At 23.3% G+C, this 25,545-nt stretch overlaps 1 protein-coding gene across 3 annotated transcripts; it reads left to right on the top strand.

Annotated features, from left to right (window-relative positions):
* Positions 1–822: 822 nt before the first annotated feature.
* LOC145829633 (uncharacterized) lies at positions 823–12,623 on the top strand. 3 transcript variants are annotated; one of them, XM_082937483.1, is made up of 11 exons: positions 823–951; positions 1,276–1,316; positions 3,778–4,018; positions 4,336–4,383; positions 5,062–5,112; positions 5,429–5,482; positions 5,691–5,726; positions 5,830–5,871; positions 6,326–6,437; positions 10,294–10,443; positions 12,559–12,623. In XM_082937483.1, exons 1-11 carry the CDS (start codon positions 872–874, stop codon positions 12,565–12,567), a joined length of 864 nt encoding a protein of 287 aa, XP_082793609.1. In that variant the 5' UTR covers positions 823–871; the 3' UTR covers positions 12,568–12,623. The 3 variants fall into 3 exon arrangements, with proteins under 3 accessions (XP_082793609.1, XP_082793610.1, XP_082793608.1); XM_082937484.1 differs by having other exon boundaries at positions 3,775–4,018; positions 6,326–6,404; XM_082937482.1 differs by having other exon boundaries at positions 3,775–4,018.
* The last annotated feature ends 12,922 nt before the right edge of the window (positions 12,624–25,545 follow it).

Genomic DNA, 25,545 nt, shown 5'->3' with positions numbered 1-25,545 from the left:
ACATTTGCTTTTATTTTAAAGCTTAGAGTATATACTATACGCTGCTTTTTAGAAAAAAAAAATTAAATTACCTTTTCACAATTTAATCTTATTTTTATGAGTTTTAACTAAGCTACAAGTTGCTTTTTACAGGTTTTTAAAACTCAAGATAATTTTTAAGATATAGCCAGTCAATGTTGGAGATTACAATAGTTCCTTATGGGAGGCGCAAACTAAAACAGCAAATAACTAGAAATCACTAAAAATCTATTTCATCCTGCGTTTTTTGAGATTACTACCTGAAATTTTCAGGAAATGTTCCTTGCAATGATTAGAAAATTCTGTCAGAACAAAATTAAAAAGAAAAAAATTATGACTAAAAAACAAAAAAAAAAGTATTTTTTGTTTATTTTTGTATAAATTTTTTTATTATTTAAAAAAAATCCTTGCAACAGAAATTTTTAAATATTACAAGGAACACTTCCTGAAAGCTTGAGATATTTATCTCAAAAAATGTAGGAGAAGATTGATTTTTAGTGAAATAGTCTTTTTTTTTGCAATTTTAGTTTGTGCCTTTCATAATGAACCAATTATAGCCTCTTACTTTGACCTGCTATATCTCAAAAATTATTTTGAATTTTTAAAGTCTATATTAAGTGTTTTGTTAAAACTCTACAAAATCAGATCAAATTGTGAAAAAAGTAATAACCCCACTATTCCCTTAAGTATTATAATCAATATAAATGTTAGGTTAAAGGCAAAGATACACATAAAAGTCTTAATTTGTTTTTATTTCAAACAAATGCCTTTAATGTTAAAATGAAACTATTATTCTGCAGATAAAATAGTTTTACTAAATTTCAAAGCTTTACTGAACATTATTGCATACAAGATGGCAAATGGTATTGATTCATTTAATTTGGAATTAAAAAATTTTGCAGAAAAAAAGTTACAACAATATTCAGTTAAATGGTTGGTTGTGTGATATTTTTTTAACTAGTTGTTTCTTTAAATTAAATACAGTATTTTTACTATTGCTGTTTATATTATAAATTATTTATAAGCTTTTTATAGTCTAAATAATGAATAATTAAAACATTGTAATAAACATGTATTATTAAAAATATAATGTAAATAATCAAGTAGTTTTTTATCAAAACTAAAAAAAATCTAAACTTAACTTCTCAAGGTTTAAGTAAACTAAAGCAACAAAGTTTTACTTTTTAGTTTGTTAAGTTTTTGGTGAAAACTTGTTACTTGGTAATTATCTAAAGTTGTTAATTTTAATATTTATAGTAGTGAACACGATAAAAATGGAAAATCAGAACAAATTAAAGGTAAGTACTAATAATATTTTCTACAATCTATAATTATTAAAGTATTTAGCTCAAAATTTGTTTAACTGATTTTAGGCACCTTAAACTCTGAAGAATAATTTTTAATTAAACAATTTTTTATTACAATTTGTAAAAGTGAATGAAACATATTTCAACTCCTAATGTAAATAAAATTAAAACTGTTTTACTTAAGTTACAAGTTTAGAATTTTATAATCAAACTAACATCAGAGACAAATGTTTAACTAACATATACTTGATTTAAGAAGTTGGATTTAATTCATTTGATTTAAAGATGTTTTTAGTATAATTAACTTATCTGACAGTCTTAGTAAATAAGTGTGTGTTTTTTCAAAGACTAGATACTATTAGTTGTAAATTATCAAACCTTAATTTTTAATACTTTATATTTTACTTGCAAAATACTGTTTAAAGATTATTTCAAAAATAGTTCAAACTTATATTATAATTTTTGATTTACTAAAAAAGAAGCTGTTTAGGTTGCTTGTAAATAATAAAAGATGAAACTTCAAGAATGTGTGTGAGTAAATAAATTGATGTTAAAAAGTTCTTTATGATAAACAAGTATGGTACTTAAAAAAGTATTGCTTTTTTCACACAAAAATTTAATAAAATTACATTTATCAAAAACTTTTTTATATTTCTTTTAAAATTGAATTAAAAAAGCAAAAAAAAAAGTTTTCTATTCTTTGAAGATGTTTTTTAATTTTTAAAATTATTTATATGATACTTTTAGTTTTTTTGACTTGTAAAATAACTTGTAAGTCATTGCAGTAATATATAAGACTTTAAAAGCTTAAGAATTTCAATTCTTATTAGGTGGGTATTTGAGTTTTTTGTATTAATTTTTTTTATTTCTTATAAGTAATTGTGAACCAGTTATAGTTTAACCTACCAGAAAACCAAATATGCACAAAGGGACACTTTTGCACAAAGACACTTTTGTATGGGTTAAAATTTTTCAATTTTTTCTAATTTTTTTTGTTTCATTTTATTTTTTTTACAATTACTGTTATTCCTAACCCTTACCCTTGATTGGTTTTTATTTTATTTAAGTTATTATTTTTGTTTTTTTTTACTATCACTGTTATCTCTAACCCTTACTTGTGGTCTTTTTTTATTATCATTAATTTTTTGTACTGTAGTTTTACGGTTACTGTTCACCCTTACTTACCCTTACTGTAATTTATTTAATTTTATTAAACTTTTATTTGTTTTTATCTAGGCAAATGTGACCCTTTGTGAAAAAGTGACCCCTTGTGCAAAAGTATCTCGTTGCGTAAAAGTAACTTTTAAAGCATATTTGAACAGTCCACCTAAAAGCAACATAAATAAATTAGTAAACCAAGTAAACTGTAGATGTTTATTAAGTCATAAGGGAGATTAATATTTATTAGCTAATGAAAAACTAAATTAGTTTTGTAAAAATATCATTATATTAGAATATATGTTAGCATCTTATTGCGTGCTATATACAGTTTGTTTCATGAATATTTTTTAAATAAAACCTATTGGTATGTTGTTAAAAAGTTAACATAAACTTTTAAAAACACATTATATTAAGAGCCACATTAAAAAGTGTATGTTAAGTTTTTTGTAAACATAAAAATAATAACTTTTAAGTAAGTTGAATAAGTTTTTAAATATGTACTATTAAAATATTACTTGGTGTAAGAAACCTATTTTAGGTTCTCAACTTATATCACACTGAAGTTTTTTCACAATAAATATAGCATAAGGGATTTTATATGAGGAAAATTAGTAAGATGATTATGCTCATTAATTTAAGTAGTTCATATTAAAGTTGCAACTAATATACAATAATTGTTGATTTTCTTGGTATAAATTTCTAAGGGTAGCAGCCATTTTATGTTCTAGTTGTAGTTTTTGACACTTGATAATTGAATAAGAATCATAACAGCATTTTAAATATCATACTAAAGCTCTTAAAACTTTCAAGTTGTTAAGTTGTAAAATAAGTTTAAAAGAATGTGTGACAACCTACGGTGTGACAAAATATTGTAATAAATGAGTCTAGCAAGTTGTATACAAGTTTCTAAAGTTGTGTCTCACTTTTACTTACTCATCTGTAGTTTATTTTTATGTTAAATAGATTTTATAGAGTTTTAGTGAAAAATATTGGATTGTTTATGCTTTATTTTTTATGTTTATAAAATATTGTTTGTTACATTTTTAAAAACAACCACTTTCTGTGTCACCTAAAATTCAGACTCTTTTTAGTAAAATTAAAAAAGTAACGACAAGTACAGATCTTTTTATATGTACAAATTTCATAGTAAATTTAATTGATTTATTGAAAAAAAACTCCATTAGCAAATAAATCTCCTCCCAAATTAACTTCTGGAACAAAAAGTACAGATATTTTTAAACTCTTATAGTTGTTTATTGAACAAATAAAAAGCAAGCATTCAACACAGAAGATACCTCATCAAATAATACAGAAGATGGGTTAGAATTAATTATCAAACGCAGATTATTGCAAAAGAAGAAGCAGAGAGAACTTGAGAAGAAGAGGGAGGAAGAAAGTGTTGAAGAAGAAATTGTCGTTGAAGAGGTCGCCCAAGTACAAGTGAATGATGATGATGTCACAATGGAACAAAAGCGCGAAGAATCAGTTGATAAAAAGTTGAAGAAACACAAAAAGAAGGACCACAAAACCAGGTTTGTTTGCAGATAATGTATAAATTTTATTTTTGGTGATACTTGGTATGTTGAAAATGTGGTACACATATGTAATTTTGTTGTGTAATTAATGTGTAATTAATTAATGTGCTAGTGTATAAGTTGACCATTAAAAATACTTATTTAATTAACAGAGCACAATAACATTGATTTAATTTTAAGTGTAAAGATATTATTTATCTAAAAAACCAAATAAAAGCTTTTCTATTAGTGATTAAAGCTTATCTATGATATTGTAGAATAAATTGAAAATATAATTTTTTTTATAAAAAAGTCAATAAATAAATAATTTTCAGTTCATCAAGCCACCGGAGAAGAAAAAGGTCCCATCACAAAAGATCGAGGTAATTAAGTTTACTAAACACATTATATTTTATATTATTAAAACACATGGTTACTTCCTGGAATCACTTTGAGTAATTTCGAACTTACAAATAGATTTTACTTTTCTTTTTGGCTGGACTAATTTTTCATTACGTACTAGTTTCTTATGATGAAGTTTATTGGTCATGAAGTATACTTAATTTAAGTTTATGCGTTTAAAAATAACAATTTCAGCATTAAACTTAAATAAATTTAAGAGTACATAATGTACAAGATTTGTTTTGGTTAGAGTTTGATATAGTACAGGGTTGCCACAAAATCTGGAATTCTTAGAAATTTGAAAAAAAAAACTTCAAGTTTTGAACAAAAATCAGTAAAAAACCTGAAAAAATCTGGAATTTTTAACAAATTTTAGTTTTTATTGACCCAAAAATTCTATCATATGGACTAAAATATTTCGTCAACATCAAATTTTTTGATTGTTAAAAAACACAACTATAAAGCTTTACAGTATCTTATCAATGTTGTCAGCTACTTAAAACTAACCTCAAAATAACCTTAAACTAAAAAAAGACCCAAAAACATGCACTTTCAAAAAAACTGGAAGAAATTTCTCAATAACCATTGGCAACTCAAGTTAAATAGTTTAGCATATTTGAAAAAAGTTCTTAATAAATAATTAAACATTAATATTCAAGGTCTCATTCTCGTGATAGAGGAAAAAAATCAAGAAAAAGATCAAGATCAAGGTTTTAATTTGAATAATTGGTTAAATATTGATATTTAATTAATATTTTAGTCACCCTAGGTTTGATTGTGACTTGGTAATTTTTTATTAGATAACAAAAAAATGTTGAAAGTTTAAAGTAGTCAATTTTAAAACATATTCTTAATTTTCTTTTTTTTAAATATTATACTTTGTAGCTAATTGTAAAAAAAATATTTAAGCTTTGTTTAAAAGTAAGCTGTTTTTAAATAATCATTATATGTGATAATTATATAATTGGTACAAAATTAACAATAAGCCTCTATATATAAATCTATTTATATAACAAAAAATAACAGATCAAGACACAGAAATAGAAGAAAATCTCCTCACAGTAGAAAACATAGATCCAGGTATTTATACTTTGTTATTTTATTAATTTTTCAAATACCTTGCCTGTTGTACAAGGTTCTATAACTTTTAATACTTTTTCAAAGTGTTTGTATAACAAGGTTATATATTTTTGTCTTGTTGTTTCACTTTTTTGTTTTGTTTAATACCAACATTGCTATTATTTTTAGATTGTATTTTTTTTTATTATTTGTTTAATTTATTTTCTAGGTCGCGGAGTAGAAAATCCTCTAGAACGCGTTCCAGGTAAATGATCTGATTTTTTAAAGTTGATATTTTGTAGATTAAAGTAAAGTAAATGACAAAACTGCAAATTTTTTTTTTTAATAAAATAATTGTTTTTTAACAGAAGAGACAGAAGCCGGTCTCGAAGGAAATCTCCAAGAAGAAGGTTTGTATTATATCTTATTTACATATAATAATAATAATAATAATAATAATAATGTTAATAATAATAATAATAATAATAATAATAATAATAATAATAATAATAATAATAATAATAATAATAATAATAATAATAGTAATAGTAATAGTAATAATAATAATAATATTAATAATAATATTAATAATAATAATATTAATAATAACAATAATAATGTTAATGTTAATAATAGTAACAATATTTATAATAATGTTAATGTTAATAATACTAATAATAATGTTAATGATAATAATAGTAACAATACTAATAATAACGTTAATGTTAATAATATTAACAATACTAATAATAATGTTAATGTTAATAATAGTAACAATACTAGTAATAATGTTAATGTTAATAATATTAACAATAATACTAATAAAAATAATAATACTAACAATACTAATGTTGTTAATAACAGGAGAACACCTGTGGTTACAGAAGATAGAAAATTAGAATTACTGGCAATTGCGAAAGCGCATGTGGAAAAGAAATATCATGTCGGTATGAAGTTGAATTTCTTAACTCAACATGTAAGTTATTAATTTGTTACAATAAAATTAAATTTTTACTCAAAATGAATCATTAAAACAATGGTTAAAATACAGCTCTTAAAACTTGTGACTAATAACAATTTGTAATATTTTTAGTATAAATATGAAATATTTTTAACAGTCCAGAAAAATAAAACATACAAATAACGAAATTTATACACATATTTTTTATCTAAGAAAAAATTAAAACTTATATAAGTTTTGTTTTTTGTATAATTTTATTCACTATATAGGAGCTTTATTAAAATTATTGATTAATAGTTAAAAAAAAATTAGAATAGCTACTGTGTTTAAATTTCTTTTAAAGTATAAGTCGGATAATAAATGTCAAATAGTTTGTAATCAAAAGTATGTACAAGCATATGTATGTAAAAGAATACACAGCATACAATCTCCGGTTTTTTGTAAATTTGTTGTTGTAACTTATCATTGACACTTATTGATTTTTTAACTAGAAGCGTTCGATTGAAAAACAAGTTGTAAAATATTTTGAGCTCTTTTTGCTTTAAAGATACATCTTATGAAACTATTATAATTAAAAAAAAAGTTTTAAGTAAGTTTTTTATCTGCACATTTTAATCAAAAATCTTATTCATTTAGTTTTTTTTCTAAATTTAGTGTTTTTTTTAACTTTTTACTGTAGGTTGTTTTTAAACTTTATAAGAATGCTTTAATTACTCGTATAATTAAAAAAAAAAGTTTTCTAAAATGAAAAAGGTTTTTACAATAAAAATAGTTTGTATGTATCAGTAGTGCAAAATGTTATAAATAGTTGTTACTGATACTTTACTGTTTTTAAATTAATCATAACTTTATAGTTTGATTGGCGAACAAAATAGTCACTACCCTGCCATACTATTCATGATTATTTTCATGAATTAAATAAAATGTTATAAGTGAAATTATAGTACATATAACTTAAAGGGTCAAAAACAAATAAATAAACTTAAATTGATACAATACATATTATTAAAAGGGTGAAAAACAATTAAATAAACTTAAATTGTACAATACATATTATTAAAAGGGTGAGAAACAAATAAATAAACTTAAATTGATATAGTACATATTATTTAAAGGGTGAAAAACAATTAAATAAACTTAAATTGATACAATATATATTATTTAAAGGGTGAAAAACAATTAAATAAACTTAAATTGATACAATACATATTATTTAAAGGGTGAGAAACAAATAAATAAACTTAAATTGATACAATACATACTATTTAAAGGGTAAAAAACAATTAAATAAATTTAAATTGATATAATATATATAATTTAAAGGGTGAAAAACAAGTAAATAAACTTAAATTGATACAATACATATTATTTAAAGGGTGAAAAACAAGTAAATAAACTTAAATTGATACAATACATATTATTTAAAGGGTAAAAAACAATTAAATAAATTTAAATTGATATAATATATATAATTTAAAGGGTAAAAAACAAGTAAATAAACTTAAATTGATACAATACATATTATTTAAAGGGTGAAAAACAAGTAAATAAACTTAAATTGATATAATAAATATTATTTAAAGGGTGAAAAACAATTAAATAAACTTAAATTGATACAATACATATTATTTAAAGGGTGAGAAACAATTAAATAAACTTAAATTGATACAATACATATTATTTAAAGGGTGAGAAACAATTAAATAAACTTAAATTGATACAATACATATTATTTAAAGGGTAAAAAACAAGTAAATAAATTTAAATTGATATAATATATATAATTTAAAGGGTGAAAAACAAGTAAATAAACTTAAATTGATACAATACATATTATTTAAAGGGTGAAAAATAATTAAATAAACTTAAATTGATACAATACATATTATTTAAAGGGTGAGAAACAATTAAATAAACTTAAATTGATACAATACATGTTATTTAAAGGGTGAGAAACAATTAAATAAACTTAAATTGATACAATACATATTATTTAAAGGGTGAGAAACAAATAAATAAACTTAAATTGATATAATATATATAATTTAAAGGGTGAAAAACAAGTAAATAAACTTAAATTGATACAATACATATTATTTAAAGGGTGAAAAACAATTAAATAAACTTAAATTGATACAATACATATTATTTAAAGGGTGAAAAACAAGTAAATAAACTTAAATTGATATAATATATATTATTTAAAGGGTGAAAAACAAGTAAATAAACTTAAATTGATACGATACATATTATTTAAAGGGTGAAAAACAATTAAATAAACTTAAATTGATACAATATATATTATTAAAAGGGTGAAAAACAATTAAATAAACTTAAATTGATACAATACATATTATTTAAAGGGTGAAAAACAAGTAAATAAACTTAAATTGATACGATACATATTATTTAAAGGGTGAAAAACAATTAAATAAACTTAAATTGATACAATACATATTATTTAAAGGGTGAGAAACAAATAAATAAACTTAAATTGATACGATACATATTATTTAAAGGGTGAAAAACAAGTAAATAAACTTAAATTGATACAATACATATTATTTAAAGGGTAAAAAACAATTAAATAAATTTAAATTGATATAATATATATAATTTAAAGGGTGAAAAACAAGTAAATAAACTTAAATTGATACAATACATATTATTTAAAGAGTGAAAAACAAGTAAATAAACTTAAATTGATATAATAAATATTATTTAAAGGGTGAAAAACAAATAAATAAACTTAAATTGATACAATACATATTATTTAAAGGGTGAAAAACAAGTAAATAAACTTAAATTGATATAATACATATTATTTAAAGGGTGAAAAACAATTAAATAAACTTAAATTGATACAATACATATTATTTAAAGGGTAAAAAACAATTAAATAAATTTAAATTGATATAATATATATAATTTAAAGGGTGAAAAACAAGTAAATAAACTTAAATTGATACAATACATATTATTTAAAGGGTGAAAAACAAGTAAATAAACTTAAATTGATATAATAAATATTATTTAAAGGGTGAAAAACAAATAAATAAACTTAAATTGATACAATACATATTATTTAAAGGGTGAAAAACAAGTAAATAAACTTAAATTGATACAATACATATTATTTAAAGGGTGAAAAACAAGTAAATAAACTTAAATTGATACAATACATATTATTTAAAGGGTAAAAAACAATTAAATAAATTTAAATTGATATAATATATATAATTTAAAGGGTGAAAAACAAGTAAATAAACTTAAATTGATACAATACATATTATTTAAAGGGTGAAAAACAAGTAAATAAACTTAAATTGATATAATAAATATTATTTAAAGGGTGAAAAACAAGTAAATAAACTTAAATTGATACAATACATATTATTTAAAGGGTGAAAAACAAGTAAATAAACTTAAATTGATACGATACATATTATTTAAAGGGTGAAAAACAAATAAATAAACTTAAATTGATACAATATATATTATTTAAAGGGTGAGAAACAATTAAATAAACTTAAATTGATACAATACATATTATTTAAAGGGTGAGAAACAATTAAATAAACTTAAATTGATACAATACATATTATTTAAAGGGTGAAAAACAATTAAATAAACTTAAATTGATACGATACATATTATTTAAAGGGTGAAAAACAATTAAATAAACTTAAATTGATACGATACATATTATTTAAAGGGTGAAAAACAATTAAATAAACTTAAATTGATACGATACATATTATTTAAAGGGTGAAAAACAATAAAATAAACTTAAATTGATATAATACATATTACTTAAAGGGTGAAAAACAAGTAAATAAACTTAAATTGATATATTATATATTATTTAAAGGGTGAGAAACAGAGCAATATGGCATCTATCCACCAATTAACTGAGGAATGTAAGGACCTCGCGACTACAACTTTATCCAGTGAAGAACATAAAAAACATTTGGAGAGAGAAATGGAAAGATTTAATAATTCTTTCATGCCTGCTTTCCCAGTTTGTATTAGTTTGTTTGTAAAAATTTAAATTTTATTTCATGGCTGCCTTCCAAGTTTCTTTTTATCAGTTTAAATTAAGATCATAGTCAGTTTAAGGAGAAAATAACTTTTTTACACAACTTGATATTATTTTGTAAAGCTTTAACTAAGCTACAAGTTGTTTTTTACTCATTTTCAAAATTCTAATTAATTTTTTGAGATTTAACCGGTTAAAGTTGGAGAGTACAAAACGTTTTTTAGTTACATGACAATTTAAATTCAAGCAACTCAATTCCGACAATTCAAATTCTTTAAAAAAATATTTTAAGGGCCACTACTAGAAAAGTTAAATGTATTCGAAAAAACAAAAATGCGTATGTAGCTCTAATTGATACCTACAATTTTTTTTTTTCTTTAAAAAATTATAGGTTATTTTAGGTATATGGATAAAAAAGTATTTAAATACAGTGGTTTTTATTAATTATAATTGAATTCCTTTTCAATAAATATACCATAAAAATTGTTTGTAGGTATTAATATTAGGGGTAGGTATCAAAAATGCTCGAAGGGAAATTTTTGCACGAGGGGTCACTTTTGCATGGATTGAATTTTTTTTTTTTTTATTTTTTTACTATCACTGTTACCCCTGACCCTTACCATCGGTCGTTAACTTTTTTTTTATCAATATATATATATTTTTTTAATAATATTTTCTTAAACTCTTGTGTAAAAATGTCCCTTCGGGTAAAAATGACCCTCCGTGCAAAAGTTTTTCGTGCATGTTTGACCGTTTGTGCAAAAATGTCATTCTGCATATTTGACCCGTTCCCATAATTCGACATACATACGCATTTTTTATTCAAAAAATTATATATAACTTTTTGAGTTGTGGCCCTTTAAAATATTTTGAGGAATTTGAATTGACCAAATTCAAATTGTCGTGCACCCAAGTTTAGAAAACGCAAACTAAAAAGCTAAAAAAAGACTATTTCACTAAAACTCTATCTCTTTCCTAAGTTTTTTGAGATAAATACCAAAAAATTGTAGGAAAAGTTCTAAGCAATATTTAGAAAAATCTCTATTAATTTTTTAAGAAATTAAAAAATAAAAATTTTATGATCAAAAATCAAAAAGTATATGTGTTTATTGTGTTTTTCTAAAATGAAAATTTTAATCAGATGTTCAACAATTTCTTACAAGTGATTTTCATAAATATTGAAAATGACTGTTTTTAAAAAATTGATTTATCTCAAAAAACTTACGAGAAGATAAATTTTTAGTGAAATAGTCTTTTTTTTTCTAGTTTGCGCCTTCTATAAGAAATTTATTGTACTCTTTAACTTTAAGCAGTTTAATCTCAATCTTTTTTTTGAATGTTAAAACTCTGTAAAAGGCTACTTGTAGCTTAGTTTAAACTTTTCAACACAAAATCAAGTTGTAAAATAAGTGATTTGCTTCCCATACACTTAATTTCTTTTAAGATTGTTTTCACAGTTTTTTATTTTTTCACAGCCGTTCCTGCTGAGTATTTAATCGAATTTTTATTCAGTTTATTAAAGTATATATAAACTTATTGGGCCTAACTTATTACTTATTATGCTAATTTATTTTATTGAGCGTAACTTTTGTGCAAAAATGTCCCTTCGTGTAAAAATGCTTCTCCGTGCAAAAATGCTCCTCCGTGCTAAAATGACTCGTGCAAAAATGTCCCTTCGTGTAAAAATGCTTCTCCGTGCAAAAATGTCTTCGTGCTAAAATGACTCGTGCAAAAATGCCCCTTCGTGTAAAAGTGACCCTCCGTGCAAAAATGCTTCTCCGTGCTAAAATGACTCGTGCAAAAATGTCCCTTCGTGCAAAAGTGACCCTCTGTGCAAAAGTGTCTTTGTGTAAAAATGTCATCGTGCTCATCGTTTTTCCTATTTCATTTGCTTCATTGATTTTTATAACCAATTGTTTCAGTAAATATTTTTAGATTTAAACGCTTTTATTTACTTAAAAACAGTTGTTGTAAATTTTTTCGTGTAATAATATTTTGTGTGAATAATCTGATGAATCAATAGATTTACTTACAAATAATAAATATATTTACTTACAAATAATAAATATATTTACTTACAAATAATAAAAATTTTAGAATAACTAGAGATGAACTGATACGGAATAGAAATGAAAAAGCAAGAAAAGAACGACTGATGTTATTTCGATTTGTTTAAATAAAGATGTTTTATGAACAATTGTTTAAAGTTTTTATTTCTGTTTTTCCTTTTATGTTTGAAATCATTTGAAATTTTTTTGATTGTGAAATTATTTTGTTTGTATTTAGAAAATACGAGCTTGAATTTTATCAAAATATTTTTTCGTTTTTAAATGTCATATGTATTTAAAAATATTTTGTGAAATTCCATTTAGTTGTAGTTAAATTTTTTGTTAGAAAATAGCTTATGATAAATTTGAAACATTTTAAAAAGTCTATTTAACGATAAATTACTGATTAGAATTTTATGAAACTTAAAATGTGGTTTTTCATAAAACATACATTGTAAATGGTATGCTTAAAATTAAATTTTTCGTATTTTTTACAAATTAAATTACATATGATTATTGATAGATACACTTTTGAAAATTAATTAAACTAACCAAACACTAAAAATATTTATTTGTTTTTTTATATTGTTTTTAAAATTTGATTCAACATCAACTAAACTGCTTTATAGGCGTATTAAAGACTACTTATGAAAGCTAGATGTCTCAGTGTTTTTAAATATGTAGAACTTCATCAGAGTAAAAATTACTTACAATACACTAGGTAATAATTTTGTAAATCTTGATATTAATTAAAAGAAAACTAGCTTAAAACGGTGTATTAAGTCATTATTAGATACCAGACTTTTGAAAATCACAAAAGTACGATGTTAAATAAAACATTAAATTTACAAGGTTAAAAAAAATTAGAATTAGATAATTTAGGCAATAAAACTGTAATTTTGACAAGAATCACTGAAGTAACTTAATTTTAAACAATTTTTACATGTAAAATAATGAAAATTTGGTTAGATACAAATGTTCTATCATTTTTTTTGCATAACTAAGATTGTTTTTCATTGTAATAAACATTTAAAATATCAGTTCAGATTTTAAAAAAAATTTTTATACAATGTAAGACATGTTTTCCGTTAAACTTAATTTATACTAAAAATAAATAAACCAACTTATAGTTTCAGAAACCTGAAAGAAATTTAAAAATCCAGGAAAAAAAATTTAAAAACTTTGGTAACCCTACATTATTAATTCTATACTTTTGGTCATTAAATGTCCAGCAGTTTTAAGCTTCTTTATAATATTTTAAAGTTTCATATTTAACTTATTTTGTTAATTGTTGTTGAACTGTGTTGCATATTTTACTTCGTTTAATGTTTGCCCTTTTTTTATTTAAAGTGAAAAGTTTTAAACATACAAGAGGATATTTCTTACAATAATGCCACAAATGATCTTTTAAGCATATTTGACCTGTTTTTAAGGTTGACTAAAACTTCGAATATTGAAAGTGTGTTGGCAATACTTTAATAGTAATTTAAAAAAATGAACTGTAGTATATAAAACTTAATATCATACAGAAGTGTATCAGTGTAACTGCAATTAAAGTTATTCAAAGAAAAAAAACAAATTATTTAGGATACTGAAACTAAAATGTTAAATATGTCTGTAGCAGTTAAATAAAGAGATAAAATAACTAAATGATAGTTTCCAGCGGTCTTATCTTGTATAGATATTTTGAAGTTAAAAAAATACTTAAAAGTTCTATCATTAGTAGGCTACGCAGTAGAAAAAATAATCTAATTGGTAACGTTATTTCATCTGGCTATAATCTTAGCAGGGTGCCAAATAACAGGGTAGGGAACATTTCAGTCTAAAGTTTCTCTAAATTGTAAGCAAAAAAACTAAATATTTGTTTTTTATTAGGTTATACTAACATTTTTCTGTATTTTATGTAACATTACTCTTTATGTATGCACAAACTACAGTAAGCTTTTTTCTATGAAATTTTAGATGATTAGAAATTGTTTGTTTAATGAAAGTTTACTACTATTAATTTTGTTCGTATTTTTTTTAACTAATAAAAGACCAGCTTAAATTTTTGAGTTAAACATAAATAAACTTTCTGTATAAAAAATCGAAAACAATCATTACTAAAGATTTAGTTTTAAAAGCTTTAAATTCTCTAAGCAGTTTGTGTTTAAGAACTTTTACAAACGAACTTACTGTTATATCAGTTGTATATCATTTATTAAAAAAAAAAGAAGAGCGCTCAAAAATTTTGGTATTAGGACCTGTTATGTTTAGTATCAAATAAAAGTAGATTTTAAGTCATACTTAACGTGAAGCTTCTAGCCTTGAAGATTTCACAAAGTATGCTTAAAATGAAAATAATAAATCACAAAATTGTACCAGAGTTGTTTCTAAACATCTGGAAATTGTAATTTATTTATTCTGTTGTGTTACCAGTAAGCTGTATAATCTACCTATGATGAAATTTTAATTTTTAGTAAGACTTCTAATAGTTTTCTTCGAAAATTAAGAGCAGGAACTCTGATATTTTAAACTAATTATTATTTTGTGCGAAACATTATAAACAAAAATTCTGCAGAAAGTTGAACCTAAATTAATTTGTACTTTAATTGTTCTTTTTAATTTTTTTTTATTGCATAGTACTATGAAATTTGTTATATTTGTAATATATTATGGACATTTTTATTTATTAAAAAGTTCTTTTTGAATAACTTTAGCTAAAAAAAACTTAATAGATACTTCTATTTTTGAGTTAGAATATTTTTACTTAAGAATTATGTAGACAAACCTAAACATTCAGTTATATCCAACCTAAATTGTTAACACAAATTTAAATAGTTATTATTTATAAAAGCCTACTAAAGTTTTGTTTTACTTTATGTAATATTATGTTAAACAAAAAACAGCCTTCTTAAGGAAGTACTGTTTAACTTAATTGTGTAAACATTTTATTGTTATTCAATTAAATAATAGTCTTACTTTGTTTGGTTTGTAATAGTATTTTAAATATGTAAGTACAAAAATTAACAGTTGTAACTTATTCATTTGTTTAGTTTTTTTTGTAAAAAAGGTTATGCCTAACAACAAGTTAATTTTAAATACCTTTTGCTAGTAAGGTTTAAAATTAAAGTTATAATTTCAAACAATGAAGTCTGTATTTTTCGTATATTTCTTATTATTTTATTAACTAGAGATTTTTATTTTAAAATAAACTAATAGAAATAATTTAACTTGGAAATTTATTAGTTTTTTTCATATATTAGATGAAGAGAAAATATAAAAATCCACTGTAAGTATTGTTAAGGATGTTATTATAATACATTGTTATAAAGCTGACATTTATAAAAACTGTACAGTAGGAGTAGGGTGTTTATAAAAAAGACGACATTTGAGCTTTCAGCTCAAAGTTTTTTACACTTGGCAAACATAAAGAAACACAATGTGCACAATTTAAGGCGATTTAAAGAAAGTTTAGTGAAGGCACTTTTTTTTTAACCGGGAATCCAAGAATATTTAGAAAATTTCGTAAAGTGAGCACAATGGTATTTTTGTGATAATTGCCACAAGTAAAACAGTTTCCGGCTAAAAACTCCAAGGATGCATTTTTTGGATCCCATACAGCTTGCATTGGGGTAGCTTTCAGAAAATGTAAAGTTTTCAGAAAACAATAAACTTGCTAGCATTAAAGTTTCTTAAAATGTTCTGAAACTTTGCACAGGATATACTTGTAATATTTCCAAAAAAAGATTGAGTTAAAACCTCCAAGGTTGCCTTATTTGTAAGCACCCTACTGTACAGTAAATGAATCGAATTTTAGTAACATTTGTGAGCTTGTTTTTATTAATATTTAATACACTTTTAAAGTCTCTCAAAAGCTTTGCTTTTTATTTATGGTTAAAAAATACTTTTTCAAAATAAGTGTAGTATTGATTAAAATCTTACTGCATAAGTTAAAATGTGATAAAACTTGTGGTCGGTTGCAAAGGTGATGTTTGGAAAAGTAATAAATTAAAGTAAGTTCTAATGCAAAAAGTTCAACAATTTGTCAGCTAAATATACAGACCAAAATAAAAGTTACTTATGGTGGTTTAAATGAAATATATCTTTTACATCTATTTACTTTAAAAAGACTTGGGATAACGGTATTATAATTAATTGAGTGCTATGATACGAACGATACAAAATGCTTTATTTACTTTGAATTTCATTGTAATACAAAGTGCTTGTAAACTATGCTAGCTTTTCTAAAAGTCCTGTAAAAGTTGAAATGAAATTAAGCTAAAACAAGAAAAATAAGAGTTGTTACAAAAATAAAAAGAAGTTTGAAGGTTGGTGTTTGATTGCAATTGATAAATAAAATTAAAAAAAGTAAAATTTTAAAGAGTTTACGACGTCCTTTAATTAAAAAAATTCATAAGTTGTAATTTTTCTTTGGATTTTTTTAAATAATTTTTTTTTTAAGTTTTTACTGTTCCTAAAAATAAAATAACAGTTTTTTAGATCAAAGTTCTAAGTAACTACTTTTAAAAAAGGAAAAATGCTCCACCATTTAGTGAAAACTCAACTTTATAAGCTAATAATGCTGAAAGTTCATTTCCTCATTTATTAAGTTATACTTTTAGAAATGTGGAATCCTAAAATAATAAAGATTTGTAGACTGTTGCTATCAAGCCATAAAAGAAATTGAGACTGATTTAAAAAAAAAAACTAGGTCTGAACATTTGGAAAGCAATTTCATTTTTGTTTGATTGTAAATTAATAGTTGCTTTTTAAAAATAAAAGCAACGATTAAAGAATTGAACAAGTATATAATTGCGTTTTATTTTTATAAATATTATATTAAAAGTTTAAGCTTATCAATATGTTTTTTTCTACAGAGCTCAAAATATTTAAAAAAGTTGGAAATTTCATTTTCATATTTTTAAGAAGTTCTTACATTTAATCGAAAATATACAGAAAATAGAATATTTCTAACAAAAAACTAACAATTAAAAAAACAATATAATTACGTCTTATATCTAAGAACATTATAATGTAATATGTAAACTTAATAATAAATTATGTTGCGAAGATTAAAACACTTTTTTATTCGATTTTTTATATAATCGTATTCATTTTTCTTGAATTTATTATTTTATTTGTTCAAAACAGTTACATGATTAAATTTTCTATTTAACTGTCGTTATAAAATATGAAAATTTAGACTTTTTAATATGCTACTAAAATTGTAAAACATTAAATGCCTTGAATTTTTTACCAAATAGAAACTGTGTTTAGTTTCTTTAATTAAAAAATTTAATTTTTAATCTAAAATCAATTTTATTATGTCTCTAGTGGTAAACGCATTTTTTATTTATTTTTATTACAAGTTTATAAAACTTTTTTTACTAAATTTATCACTTTTTGATTAACTACAAAAATATCATGAAAGTAATTTTCAAAGACTCTAAATAGTCTTCTTTTAAATAAAGTTTGAAATCATATAAAAATTAAATACTACTAAAATGTAATTAACTAATTCCAATTTTGAAAAGAAATATTATATAAGAAATGTAGTTGAATGTTGTTTGTTTAAGTCTTAGAAATGATGTAAACATTTAATGTAAAAATACGTAATTTATTAAAAAATATACTAGTAGTTTGCCGACTATAATTCAAATAATCCATGTGTTTTGTTTTTGTACAAAAAATTTATTTCTTATTTTCAAAAACTTTTTGTATAGTTAAATTTTTTTTTTACATTTTAATTGCTTTAAACCAGTTGAAACCGATAGTAAACTAAATGCAAAGCACACACAAACTTTTAAAGGTCTTATACATTGAAAATACATCTTTTTTTAAATAAACACTCTGATAAGGGTACTAAAAACGAGTAATGTTTTCTTACATGGCATATTGTATACTTGAGTTTGTAAAGCAGCTGTTGATAATTTGCACAAAATAATCTTTAATTTACAAATAAGCGAATTTTAATAAATAATCTTTAATTTATTTTGATAATAAATAACTTTTTAAAATTTCAAAAGCTTCTAGGCACTGTCACGATTTTTTACTTCCTGTAAATCAAGTTATTGAGCTTAAAAATAAATTATATACTTAAAAGTTAAAACGCAAGCTTATTTTGAATAGCTATTAAAGAAAAAAAGGTTATTATTTCTTCAATTTTTTTAACCTTCTAAAAGTTAAAACCAACTTTAATATAATTCTTAAACAAAAGCTGCTATCCAAATAGGTAAAATGTCTAATTTGAGCAACAATTAAAAAGTCATATTAAACTAAATAAAAAGCTTAAAATATAAATTAAAAGAGAAAATAGAACGTGATTCTTTAGAAAACATGAAGAGCAAACTATATTATAATATAAGACTAGTATTTAAATTTTGATAAATTTTATAAGTTGTACTTTCTAGCTGAATTACCAAATTTTCGAATTCCTACATTAGGGTGCATCTAGTACTCCAAAATTAGAGTTTTTTAGTATAAAATATTTTTGTTTAGAAAATCATCAAAAAAAAGGAGTGAAAAATACACTATTTCTTAGGTTTTACCAAATTTGTGTTAATCATGTTTTTTTATTTTGTGTATAGCGGTATTTCTACAAGTTTATAGGGAAGGGGAAAGTTTTTCATATTTTTACAAGCAAATTTTATGTTGTTTAATTTAATCGAAGCTACAAATTGCTTTTAACATTTTTTCTTATAACAATGTTTATTTTTTTGGATAATAATAAAATATTTAAACAGTACTTCTTTAATAAACTATAAGTACTGTCTAAATTTGCTATAATTACATATTTGAGTAAACTTGTTCCGCTTGGATCTTTATTAGCAAACGAATAATTTTAAAATTTGAATGTTTGTTTTTTAAGATATATAATCAAAGTTAATTTTTTAAAGAATTTTTTTTCACCCTAGTAGACATAGCTTATGTTAAAATCATACGTTGTTTTACTTTGATATACACATGTATGACTTAATACAAGCTCCTGTTTTTAGGGTTAAATGACTTGTTAACTTTCGAACTTGGCTGTTTAGTTATACTACAGAACTTAGAACAATATTAGGTTATATTGAGTGGAGACCCAGTATATGTGGTGTATCCTAAAAATGCAGCTTATTTTATCATTTACATGACTGCTTCAGAGCTTATTATAATAAACTTTATATTTGGTTTTCATTGTGTTTAATGGTATAAATCAGACAGTTGAAGGTTATATAAGTGATTAAGCTATAAAAGCGTGCGCAACCTAGCCATACTTTGCATTTATAACTTTTACGTTTGTTTATTTACTTTGAATAGAACTAATGAGACTTAAATATAATATTAGTAGTTTTTAAACTCTACAGCTTGATTATACAACAGGAATTAAAAAAAAATTAAATTGACAGAACACTCTAGCCGTTTTAGTTGAATGTTTTAAGGTCAAGCTTTATAGTCGATACATACAAGTACAGAAAATTTACATAAGTGTATTTGGCTTGTAAGCTTTTAAAAACTATTTTGCAACGATTTAGATATTGTCATTGCTTACAAAATTATCAATGGATTAGTTAGATTAATTTTTGTTAAAAAAAAAAATATATGGGAGTAAAATGTTTGTAAGTAAAACAGATTTATATAAGAAATTGATTTTAGTAATTTTAAAATGTTTACAAGTATTAAAAGTTATAAAAACACAACTGATTATATGTTAAAGCTTATCCATTGCAAAACTTATTCTAGTTGGAACTTATTGTTCAATGCATTTTTTATGGTTTTTTCCCAAGCTAAAATATCTTAAACAGTTGTCACACAAAACTAAGACTTCATTAATTTTATCAAGTAATCTTTTTAGTGACATGTTAAACTATTTGATATTCTATAACTACATTAACTTTAATGTTGTTTACAGAGAAAAATATTATTAAACTAATTAAAAAAGCAACCAAACAAAAACTGCAAGGTTTAACAAATGCTAACTGTATAGCTTTTGGAAAATTTGCAGCTAATTTATTCAAAAAAAGAAAACAATTTTCTTCTAAGTAGAAAATATTTTCTTCTGAAGCACACTGTTCTCAGCTTTTCTAAATCTGCAAACTTATTACAAACTAGTTAAAACTATGTTTACTTAACTTATAAAAATTTAACAACATAAATACGCTTTTATATAGCATTAACTTTACAATAATTCTGTAAATATAAATTACTGTAGTAATGAAATGCTTTTCTCTTAATTTTAATAATCTATTTCTAATACTATCATAACTTATTTTGTAACAACTGTAACACACTGATGAAAATTTGTTGAAATATACTTTTTTAGTAAAAGACCTGGTTTGCTCTTAATCAGTACAATAGCATACTAATGTTTAATTATATCTAATACTTACTCGTGTATTATTTGCAATAGTGTTTCTTTTTTTGAAAACTGTTAGTCCTGGACAAGACGTTAAAAGGTATCCAAATGGTATACGACCCAATAACCGAAAGGTTTTTTCGTGCACCAGGTTCTTAGACTAAATTTTTTGATCGCTTTTATCAGGGTTGCCATTCGTTTTTAGAGTTTTTTTTCAAGGTTTTCCAAATTTCTTCCAGGTTTTTAAAAGTACACATTTTTTGATCTATTTTTAATTTTAAGTAAGAAACTGTGTTAAATATCATAAAAGCATTGAAAAGATACTGTAAAACTACTTTGAATTTGTTTTTTAATAAAAAAAATTTTTTGATGATGACGAAAACTTTTTTAACTATAGGATAGATTTTTTGAGCCAAATCGAAATTTTATTTCTGAACATGTGAAATTCCAGTTTTTTTTTTAAATTGTCAAAATCCAGGTAAAGTGGCAACCCTGATATTTATCGTAGAATAAACAATATATATTGTTAGGATTCCGTTAAACATTGTTAAATGCTAAACGATCATAAAAAATTTAATAGATTTTTTACGCACCTCCTTTATTACATTTTATGTTTATAGATAAGCTTTTTGTTCTAGAAAAAAAGTAAACCACTGAACTTTGTAGCTAAATCATTAGTCTTTTTAACAGTTGCCACCTAAAACAAAGTTCTAAACAAGCCTAATATTTTTATTTGATTGGTTAAATCTTATAGGATAGTTAAAAAGAAAGACAGTCATTAGGGTACACTTTTTTGTTAAAGTAGTTACGTATTAGTAGTATAAAAATCTTTATTTAAAACATTTCTATAAACTAACAAATAACTTTGAAAATGTTATAACTGCAAATGAACTAGTCTAACAACCACGATACTGAAATATGCTTTATTTAATGGAAATATTTCTGCTGACTGATTTAGATGCAGTAAAAATAAATTCATAATTAAATGCTGAAGAGCGATTGTAGGTGAATTAACTCTGTTGATTATAAACTAACAGTTTGGAAATGTGACAGCAGTACTGTTAACTAAATATAACTTATTTTTCGAAACATTCTGAATGGTAAACTAATTTAGCTACAGCGAAACTCAGTGTTAAACTTTTGTGATTATTTGATAAAATGTTCAATATGTAGTAGATATTATTTATTTAAGTAGAAGTAATCTGCTATGATCGTTTAACATTTTATAGTATTAAACAAAACTGTAAAATAATATTAATACCTGTAAAACAGGTTGCAATTAATTAAGCTGAATCAGAACACTCAGATTATCTATACTAAACACATAATTTGAAAATAACATAAGAATAGTTACCAAGAAACACTTGATTCTTACATTGCTAAATATAATAAAATTTAACGCATGTTTATTCTATTGCCATTTTAAAGATTATAACTGTCAACTTTAACTTGTGCTAAGTTAAGTATAAAAAACTCTAATATAGTTACCTCTTTTAAATTGAAGCTATTGATTGAGGCTTATAATTAAACATACCTTGACAGTAATGACTGAAACTTCACAAAAAAAAAAAAACTAAAAGATTGAAAAATAGTTACTAAATATTTTCTACAACCTCAAGGACTAAAAATCTTATAAAAATAAGTGGTTATTTTCGTTGATGACAAAGATTTGATGCAAGCGTGTTTGACAATTTGGTTGTTTTATAATTATTCTCTACTACACTTCTACTTACAGTACACTACCGCTTAAGTACGCAAATTGAACCCGACCAAAAAGTGCGTACTTAGCACGGGTAGTGCGTACTTTTTGACGATATAGTATAATATGAAATTTAGTTGTTTGTTTTCTTTCTTACAACTAGCCACCAAATAATTAAGCCAAATAAACAAGTCATTTGTTTCAAATAACATTTAAAACATAATTCTAATTTGCAAATTTTTTTAACAGATTTTAAAATGATTTATTTTTTCTATAAAAAGCTTCTAAATAATTAATACATACATTTAATATAGAATGTCAATGTCAGTCAATGATTAAAAAAAAATATTAAGCTACATTTTGTTTTGTTAGAGGGAAAGTACCAAACTACTTTGTGTTTACCAAACATTTTTAAAACATCAATGTATGTACATTTAAGTTAAATTATGACTTAGCTATTTTGTATATGTAGGTTTTTTTAACTTCGTCATCTATATTTATTTATTTTATAGCATTACAGCTCAAATATCATTATTCTTTTTACTTTTCTGCAACCACAACATAAGTATTTAGTTTGTTAACATTTAATAACAGGACTGTCACAATCTCAGGCCACTTGGCCTACTCAGGATTACTCACCCTAGTTTAAAAGTTGTGAAAGTATCAGGCTAACTCAGCAGGTTGGCCATTCTACCTGGAAACATAAAATAATCTGGAAAAACTTGATGATTGAAAATTTAGGCAAAAAAACTGGAATTTCTTGAAGTTCTAGTATAATATCCTTTACTTTGTCTTTCTGGATAAGTGCGTACTTAAGGCGTGATGCGTACCAAAAAAAGTGCGTACTTAAGCGGTAGTATACTGTATATAAAACGAAATTAAGAAATGTATCATAGATTTTATTGTAACCCTTTTTTCAATAATTGATAAATTACTTTACAAACTAAACATACACATTTGGCGAGGTTTAACTATATTTATTAGTTTCTATAACTTTTAAATAGTAACTAGTTGGATTATACACTAAGCTTTCAATTGAAAAACAATTAAATTTTTTCTTAGTTACAGTGGTATATATCATAATTTTAATGTTAAAAAAATATTTGAGCTACAAACAATTGATTACATTACAAACTTAATATAATAAATATCGCAGTTAGTGGATAGCAGTCGACAGTGATATGAAACATGTTGAAATATCATGTTTATCAATTGTTTATAGTTCAAATATAATATATATTTTGAAACAATAATACTTTAACTGAAACATCTTGACTGAAGTTATTTTTTTATTAAATAAAATTTAAGAATAAATTAGAATTTTGATTTAAGCTCGCCAAATATTTTTTTGGTATTAAAAATAGTTCTGAAGTTAATTTACTAAACTTTAGTCTTTTGAACAACAAATTACACGGCAAACTTTTAGGTTTTTTCTTATATAACAAAAACAGTTAGAAGCGGTTGCTGCTTTTTTACGTCAACTTTTTATCTGAACTTGTATCAGTTTATAATATTTTATTGAGTATGAGTGAGATTTTTTTGCTATAGTAAAAATACATTAATCAATCAGTTAAGTTATGAACCAGGTTTTTCTATTAATATAGACTTTGTTAACAAACATTTGCAAAATAATTTGATTTAAACTTTTAGATTTAGTAACTCAGTTGGTGGATAGCAGTCCATAGTAATAACAAAAATGACTAAAAATAAAAAGTTTGTTTCAAAACATATTACTTTGCAATAATTTTCATAGTCTACACTTTTTGTAAAAACTGATTCATAAGTTAGTTGAAAACATGTTTTGGTTACAATTGTTGTAAATCTGTTTCAGTTTGTAACAATTCTCATTACTTTATTTTATTAACCAAGTACAAATCTATAAAGCTTTATATATATAAAACAACACACAAAAACTTTTATTTTTTGCAGTTAACCACTATTTGCTTTTAAAATCCTAAAGAACTAAACTCAGGGTTGCCAAATGTTGTTAACAAGTTTTCTCCAGGTTTTTAAAAGTACACTTTTTTGAGTCTATTTTTAGTTTAAAGTTAAGTTTAAGATACTGTAAAGCTAATTTAAATGTGTTTTTTAATAAAGACATTTTTTGATGATGACAGAAAAATTTATCATAAGGATAGATTGTTTGTGAAAAATCAAAACTTTACCACTTAACATTTAAAAATTTTAGGTTTTTAGCCTAAATTATCAAACTCCAGGTTTTCGGCAACCCTGTTTTTATAGTCTTAAAAATGTACTAAACAATTGTTTATAAGATTCCGCATTTATCAAAACCTGTCATTAATGTTTACAAAATTGTTAATAAAAAAGTTTAAAAATAAGAAAATTTAATGTTTTGAACTAGGGCAACCAAAGTTTTAACGTACTGTAGACCAGAGTTGCCAGAATGCTAGTATTAAGAACTTCTTTCTCAAACGTTTGTTTTAACTCGTGTGACTTTTAACTGATTGAAATCTGGCAGCTATGCTGTGGACACCCTTTGTATATTGTGTCTTTGATTATAATTTAAATAAACAATCATACTAATTTTTCTTATAGTGAACTTGACACATTGATAGATATTACTTATGTTTGAAAGTTAATTTACAGTAATAAAAATCAGCAAGTTCATGTTTTATCAATACTCAAGATTAAGAGATCTAATATTTTGTTTGTCAATCAAATAAACCTTATTTTATTGCTAATTTATGGCTTATAAGCTAAAACGTTTGACTGACAAAGACAGTGTTAGCTCCCTGAAATTTGAGTATAAACAATGTGTCTCAGTTGTCATAGTTGTAAGCTTTCAGTAGAAAAATATTTACATGAACCGTACTATTTTTAATCTTGTAAAAACATTAAATATCTGTTTGTGTAAACAAGAAACATCCTACATTTATCTAATTTTTTTTTTATTCTGACAAGACTTATAATATAATGCCTAAAGTCTTAATAAGACAGTAAAAATACTTCAATCATTTAATAAGGTTTTACTAGCAATGTAGACTATGTTTGTAAATTGT

This window comes from Thalia democratica, chromosome 2 (assembly GCF_965202585.1).
Source record: "Thalia democratica chromosome 2, ktThaDemo2.hap1.1, whole genome shotgun sequence".
NCBI classification, from domain to species: Eukaryota; Metazoa; Chordata; class Thaliacea; order Salpida; family Salpidae; genus Thalia; species Thalia democratica.
This window is presented reverse-complemented; position numbering and strand designations above follow the sequence as displayed.

What these genes read in the sequence shown, in the direction of transcription:
- LOC145829633 (XM_082937482.1), top strand. Translation starts at nt 872, where the DNA reads ATGGCAAATGGTATTGATTCATTTAATTTGGAATTAAAAAATTTTGCA. An exon ending in CAACAATATTCAGTTAAATG is followed by an intron (nt 952 to 1,275) that starts GTTGGTTGTGTG and finishes TAATATTTATAG; the next exon opens with TAGTGAACACGATAAAAATG. An exon ending in AAAATCAGAACAAATTAAAG is followed by an intron (nt 1,317 to 3,774) that starts GTAAGTACTAAT and finishes CATTCAACACAG; the next exon opens with AAGATACCTCATCAAATAAT.